Genomic DNA, 7,500 nt, shown 5'->3' on the forward strand with positions numbered 1-7,500 from the left:
AGCCCGGAGTTCACAGGTAGGGGAAGATGATGTGTTGTTATGCTCAGAAATGCATAGCCCAAAATGACCTTACACTGAAATGCACAATAATACATTGTAAAATGATAATATAAATGTATATTTTGGAAATGATAATAAGGTGAGCAGAATATCAGACAGTACAACATAACAGAATTGTGAAATCAGACTGAAAGCAAAATGAAAACTGACTGTCCCAGTTAGTTGTTAGGAAGACTGGCATCATAGCAGGTGGGTTTACAGGGGGTCGTGAGACCAGACTCGAGCTCAGTGAGATACGCAGGCTTGCCGTTAGTGACCGCTGAAAGATGGTGGAACGTGACAGAACATATAAAAGTGAGAGATGGACGGGATGCTCCCACGTGGTCACTTTGACCTCTGTCGTGATCTGATTATTCCGTTTGCCCATTCTGGGCAGCTTGTGCCCCCACACCTCCGAGAGAAGGAACATGTGCACACACACGGAGGTGAGAGAGAGAAGGCCAATCCTCCAGCCATTTGCACACCTCAAGGTTACAGAGCAGGCTCGGCTCAGCGCTAGAAAACATGGCGCAGGAGAAGTATGCCCAAGAGACCATGTGACAACGCAATCAGAGGTTCTCAGCTTGGTGGCAGGTGGGGCAGGTTGTGAGACGAAAGAGCGAAAAAGAAATCAGCCAGAGATCTACCATTTTATTTTTATCCAAACTGAGCACGGTGTTGTGGCAAAAGAGACTGGGTGTGATTGGGTCAGAAATGACATTTTATTTTTCTCATCTCTGTGCCAAGAATATGTTTCTTTTTTGATTGGGGGCACGTTTGTTTGTGGTGGGCGGGAGGGTCTTTTAAGAGCATATTAGGGATCTGTCAATGTATTGATTGCAATGGCATAAAACTTCTTAATTAACTCTAATGTGTGTGTGTGTGCATGCATCCATGTGTGTGTGTGTGTGTGTGTGTGTGTGTGTGTGTGTGTAGAGAGGGAAGATGTAGTGCCAGTAGTTGAGCGAGCTCTCTGAGGAGTGGGGGTCAGCAGCAACAACAGGCTGGCAACAACTCTGACTGTTAGCTGTGAGGCTAAGAGGAGAGGAGAGGAGAGGACTTGGGGGGGTGGGGGGTGGAGGGGGAAATCAATGCGTTTGTGTAATGTATCAAAGGCTCGGGCACCACATGGGTCTTTAAGGTGATCAATCATACGCTGCCAGGATGGTGGCACATCGTACCTCTGTCATGCAGGGGATGCCACTGCGGAGTATGTACCAGAGGCCATAGTGTGTGTGTGTGTGTGGGGGGGGGGGGTTCAGAATGTTGTGTGTTCAGAATGTTGTGTGTTCAGAATGCTGAATATTGGTCTGAAGGTTCAGCATTGCAGTAGTGTAGGAGCTATTAGGGAAGTGCAGTTATGGAGATGAATGAGAACAACGCTGCTTACATTTGAATTCAACAACAAGGAATAATTAAGTGAGCAGAAGATCAATTCATCAATCATCCTTACAATCCTTTTGGTGGACTAAAGCCCGCAGAATTAATGGAAATGTTTTGTGCAACTCTCACGAAAAGCAAATCTAGCAACAAGTAAACACTTATCTCCAACAGTTACTTCCACTAAAAAGTGAAGTAGAGAATTTGTTCATTGGATTTCATGTATGTACAAGCACTTACTTTATTCACGTGTTTGTAAGGAATCTATATTTTGCAATGCGCTATGCGTGTGTGTTTGTGTGTGCGTGTGTGTGTATGTGTGTGTGGTTGTGGTGTTTTGTGATATCAAGTTTGCACCGAAGGAGGTCAGTTATGTTACCTTTGTCTTCACACCTAAAATATACACTGGTGAATAGCCTCAATCTTCTGTTGCCATGATGAGCTGCATTAACTACAGTGATATGAGTACTGTAGTTTGAGCAAACATGTTGGAGTGGGTGTGCTTGACCCATACATCCAACAAGGTCTACATAAGGGGTCTCCAACCTTTTCTCTTCCGAGAACTACTTTGACAAAATGGACATGGCCGAGAGCCTTTTTTCCTCCTAGAGCTACTTTGACAAAATGTCCGAGAGCTTTTATGTTAGTAGTAGCATAGATAGATAGATACTTTATTGATCCATGCCATGTATTCACATAGCTGACCTCCACCCAAAACTGCTGAATAAGATTTGTATGCTTTTTAAAGGTTCCTTTCAACTCATTTACCTTCTCTCTTTGTTGACTGTGAATTTGTTTCATAGGAATTTTGTTGAAACATGTTTCCCAAATGACTGGTTATCCGATTTATGAACATCTTCCGCAAACCTTTTGGAGAGGTACTTAGAAACAAGTGGTCCACATTATATCATTCAGTGAAGTATATGCCTACTAATGAGCCTACTTAAACTATAAGCCCCGAGAGCGAGTACGTTTCACTGATTTTAAAACAGCAAAAGGAATGAGATTTTACTTTGGTATCGAATGCGATTCAGCCAATCACAATCAAGGACCTGAACTATCTGTTTTAGAATTGACATTTCTCAATAGCAATATTGACGGGGTGAGTGTACTTGTGATATTAAGCTGGGCCCATACACCGAACAAGGTCTAGGTTGTGTCACCATATACCTTCAGATATATGTCCATTCCCCACCACTGAGAGTGTGCTTGGACGGAGGAAGGAAAGAATGACCCGCATGTTTGTGTTTTCTTTTTGAAGGACTGAGAGCACCCTTCTCTCCACCGCGAGCAGAAGACGTCAGGAGGACGTGTGAGAGCCTGGGCCGGAAGATTCTGCCGGTTCTTGATTTTATTAAGTGCACCAAACTATCAGTGGGTATACTTTCAAAAGCAGTCCGTGTTGGTGTATGCCGACTGAATCCTGGCAACGGTCTCCATGGAGGTTTGTTAAGCTGACAGGTCAGAGGAGAGCCACAGCTCTCCCAAGTGCCACCAAATTGGTCTGTCTTAGCCAGGAAAAAGGAGCGGTAGCTGTAATGGTTGCCTTTACTTCGCATTGGATTGCAACCAATTTAACACATTTGTCCTTTTTAGTATTCTAGATGTGTGATGGGTTCAATACTAATGACAGGTAATGTACTGTATCTTTTGGAAGAAGGGGGGGGGGGTGTAGTGAAAAGAAAAATAACAACTGGAGATTGTGGAGTGTAGCAGAGAACAGCAACAGGTTAGTCGTCTCCGCCAGGGACAGGTGTAGAGCGCGCGGCACGGCTTGGTACGGCACGGCACGGCACGGCACGGCACAGCGGCTGGATGTGCTGGTGGTGCTCAAGCCCAGCGGAGGCGGAGGAGGAGCAGCAGCTGTCGCGCGTCGCTTGCCGCGCTGCTGCCTGCAGCCTCAGACGCCGTCACGTCTGTCCTCGCTCAGCCAGTGATGGATGGTGTTTGAAGGGAAGGGAATATTTACAAATACGCAAACGACAGGTTCTGAAGAAAAGATCACAGCAGTGTTTTTTGGGGGGTTGTTGTCTTGTTTTTCTTCCCCTGGGTCATTCAGCACACGGTCCTGGTGGGTGCTGGCGGTGGAGGGGAATGGGAGAGGGACAGGCCAGGGCCGTGCTTCCAGACGGCAAATGAATTGTAATTAGCTTGTTGTTCAGGTTCCCTTTTCGCCATGATTCCGGTGGAGAAACTAAAGGACAGCATTTGCAGCGCTGCAGGGGTCCAGTATTCATCTCTTTGTCCCCCTTCCTCCACACCACTCTCACTCTCTTTCTCATTATGTATCTTTGTACAGAGAGAGAAAGAGAATAATGAGTGACTGAGTGTGTGTGTGTGTGTGTGAGAGAGTGTGTGTGTGTGTGTGTGTGTGTGTGTGTGTGTGTGTGTGTGCATGAGAGAGTGAGAGAGGAAGAAAAAACAGTGAGCAAAACCAGTGACCAGCATATTTCCTCTGCCAGTGTAATCCTGAGTAATTCAACCTCAGCACACAAGCCTCTCTGTCCTCTCCACTCCTCTCCTCTACTGACATAACAATGGGCTCATGCAAACCAAAGAAGAAAAAAAAAAATGTTCGATTTCATTTGTGCTGTAGAGCGTTGGTGCCGTTTATTTTGGAGGGTTGTGATTCAATTACAGGCGTTGCAGCAGCACCAATGTGAGATGCAGAGCGACAGGATGTGTATTAAATTAGTCACTCACTGCGAGGTGGTCGCAGCCAACGGAAATCCCATTATGCCGGTATTAGAAAAAGGAATTGATCTCATCTGATGTGGGGAAGCCAGCCGTTCATTCTCTAATAACGCATCCAGACAAATTCTCCAGGGACCTACAGGCCCCCCACCCTTCCAACCCCCCACCACCAACACAAAAATTGACAAAGTATTTGGCTGAAGCGGCATTGCATCATGCCGATCTGTAAACAATTGCAGATTAAACGAGACGAGGAGATTAACTGGGGAGCGCTCCGTCTTCATCATGGCCCGTGCAAGGGCTCGTGCCGGCGCTGGATCAGAGTTCTTCACCCGTCATAAATATTACCCAAACACGCACCCACCCCCACCCCCCCGCCGGGCCACCTCCAGCATGCATCAATAGCAAGGCAAACAATTAGCGACACATTATGTAAGGACTCTGTGTGGACAATTAAGCAGCAGCATGGCAGTTGTAAAATGGAGAGTGATCCATAATTGCGGAGCCTCTCTGATTATTCCCACCAGTGCCCCCACACATGCCTCTGCATCATCCTCAGCCAGGCCCGCGTGTGCCAGGGAGGCTGCACAGAGAGGAGCAAGGGAAGGGAAAAAAACTAATGAAATATTCAGCAGGGGAAAAACAACATCGCTCATAAAGTCGGAGAGCAGACGGCTGTTCTCTTTCTCTCTCTCTCTCTCTGTCTCTGTCTTTTTCTCTCTCTCTTTTCTCTCTTTCTCTCTCTCTTTTCTCTCTCTCTCTCTTTCTCTATCTCTTCCCTCCCTCACTCACTCTCTGCACCTTTCTCCCGCTCAGTTATTGAAAGTAAACAGTGCCTGGTTGGTGGTGGCATGAAAGACACACACACACACATACACACACACAGAGGCACAGGATGGTCCCAGCTCGGGCCAGACGCACAGAGACAGTGGCTGTGAAAAATGATGCATGCTGGGGGATATGTATCTGTAATAAAAATGGCCATAAAGAGGATGAATGACAGAAGGGATAATAGCAGGCCAACCTCCCACTAAAAGAAAAGGAGTTTGGGAGAGGCGCGCGTGGAGGGAGGGAGGGAGGGAGGGAGAGATGGAGGGAGGGAAGGAGGGAGGGAGAGATGGAGGGAGGGAGTGAGAGGAGCAGGGGGAGGGCTTGGAGCATCAGTGGGAGCCGTAAGCTACACTACATGGGGCATCCGTGGCGTCCGGCCCCCCAACCTGGAGGAAGGCGGTGGATGAGGGGTAGTGGTCAGTCAGAGACTCAATAACCCACTTAGAGGAATGAGAAGAGGGGAGTTTCTGAGCTCCGTGCAGAGTGATTCCACCTCTTGTCAGGTTGAGGGGAGAGTGCTGTGTGTGTGGGGGGGTTGCTTGCTCAGTCTACTCACAACAGGAGATGCCAGGAGACATTTATGCGGATGAATCATTTAACAAATAGAAGGAAACTCTGTGGCACGGGATAGAGTGCCCTGTGAAGCTTTCCCATAATGGGAGTAGAGAATGGGGTAGTGGTGTGTGTGTGTGTGTGTGTGTTTGTGTGTGTGTGTATCTGTGTGTGCGTGCATGTGTGCATCTCTGTGTGTGTGTATGTGTGTGTGTATCTGTGTGTGTGTGTGAGTGCTCAGGTTGCCAGGATGCTGCGGCGATATGCTAATCCTTTTAGAGGAAGCTGCTCCGCACACTGGCGAGGTGTAATCTGATTTGTTAGCCTGCGCTCCAAAGGTCAATGCTCCCTCTTGTCTGCCACTTTGACGCTCTCCATTCACCAATCGTGGGGCTCATAAAAAACAGGTAGCACTGCACACGCACCACTCAGCCCCCACACCGCGCCTCGCCTCGCTGGAGGATGAAGCACACAAAAGAGTTGTCATGTCAAACGCTAAAACCATCAGTAGCCTGGGTCAGGCGGGGGGATTAGACTTGGGGCTCTCGGTGCTGTAGGCTGGGGGGAGATGCAGCTGGGGCCCTCCTGCTCTTCCGCACCGCTGTTGCATTAGGTGGGTGTAGACTGGGGCCGGGGCGTGTGCATGCACACCATCAGCAGTTCAAGTCGTGGAGGATTTAGTGCAAAGGGACTAGTATTAGAGGACAAGGCTTCCCTCTTCTGTATGGCTCCGCTGCGATTCTATGTGTGCGTGTGTGCGTGTGTGTGTGTGTGTGCGTGTGTGTGTGTGTTCGTGTGTGTATGTGTTTTTGTGTGTGTGTGTGAGACAGTGAGTGGGAGAGAGAATGTTGGAAAGGACTACCCTTATTATTACTTGTTTTGTTTTATGTAGTGAGTGCTGGCCATATGTGTACAAGAGGCCAGATTGAGAAGTGCACATGTGCACATACATAAACAGCACATGAACACAACAAACAAATATATGTGTTATGTAATATATGCTGTTTATGTATGTGCACGCTCTCTCACAGATGCACATGATCACTCTCGTCAAAGTGATCATGTGTGTCTGTATGCACATGAACTTCCATGATTATGAACGTGTGTGTGTACATATGTGTGTGTGCGTGTGTGTGCGTGTGTGTGTGTGTGTGTGTGTGTGTGTGTGGTGACGTCTGTTCTGTGTCAGGTGGGCTTCTCCACAGGTTCCGGGCTAATCGAGAGGCTGCAGTACGCTGGGCACCTGGGCCAGCTAAGGCGCGTGGGGGAGCAAACGCACGTCCTGCAGCAAACACTTGCCGAGCTCAGCGTCGCCCCCTATCTGCAGGAAATCAACGATGCAGACTTCAGACTGGTGAGCACATGGGTCTCCTCACTCATGGGAATCTGGGAAACGAGTGTAGAGCCAAATAGTGGACATGGAAAAATACCCATTATATTTTTAGAAGTTATGATTTTTATTTGACCAAATTCATGCCCCTATATAGTATAATTGTATTCATATGTTTGTAAGCCTACCTTGATCTCTTAAGGCAAGGCAAATATGTTTATGTAGCACATTTCATTTCAGATTGAATTCAAAGTGCTTCACATCAAACATACACATATTCAAAATAGTAAATAGATGTGCAGCTGGAGAACTAACATTCATAAAAGTGCTGAACTGATCATTTGCCTGTAAGTTATGGAGATGTCAGAGAAAGGTTTTGTGATTTCTGCTGTTAAGAATAGAACTAGGCACTCAGCAGGGCTCACAGTCTCCTCTCCTCCCTCTGCCACCACTCTCTTATCACACGCTCCCTCCCTCCTCCTCCTCCTCTCTTCTTCCTCTCGTCTCCACATAAGCCCTGTCCTCCTCTCCCGCTTCAACCTCAGTGCTCCGTCATCAGCAGCCCTCTGCTCCCTCTCTCCGTCCTCCCTCTTCACCTCCACCACAGCCTCTCTGTTCCCTCCCTCCGTCCTCCCTCTTCACCTCCACCACAGCCTCTCTGTTCCCTCCCTCAA

General features: G+C 47.8%; 1 protein-coding gene across 1 annotated transcript in view; it reads left to right on the forward strand.

Moving 5' to 3' along the window:
• Positions 1-7,500, forward strand: part of LOC143117489 (spermatogenesis-associated protein 16-like) — a 46,921-nt gene that overhangs the window by 29,422 nt on the left and 9,999 nt on the right. Inside the window, exons 6-8 of the mRNA XM_076279236.1 lie at positions 1-16; positions 2,681-2,793; positions 6,686-6,850. The exon at positions 1-16 is cut by the window's left edge and continues 131 nt beyond it. Coding sequence (XP_076135351.1) covers positions 1-16; positions 2,681-2,793; positions 6,686-6,850 — 294 coding nt within the window. The remainder of the gene's footprint in view (positions 17-2,680; positions 2,794-6,685; positions 6,851-7,500) is intronic.

The sequence above is a fragment of the Alosa pseudoharengus genome, unplaced genomic scaffold (genome assembly GCF_046254945.1).
Source record: "Alosa pseudoharengus isolate Yale_2024_CS ecotype anadromous, Long Island Sound unplaced genomic scaffold, YU_APseudo_1.1 YU_APseudo_1.1_scf_11, whole genome shotgun sequence".
NCBI lineage: Eukaryota > Metazoa > Chordata > Actinopteri > Clupeiformes > Clupeidae > Alosa > Alosa pseudoharengus.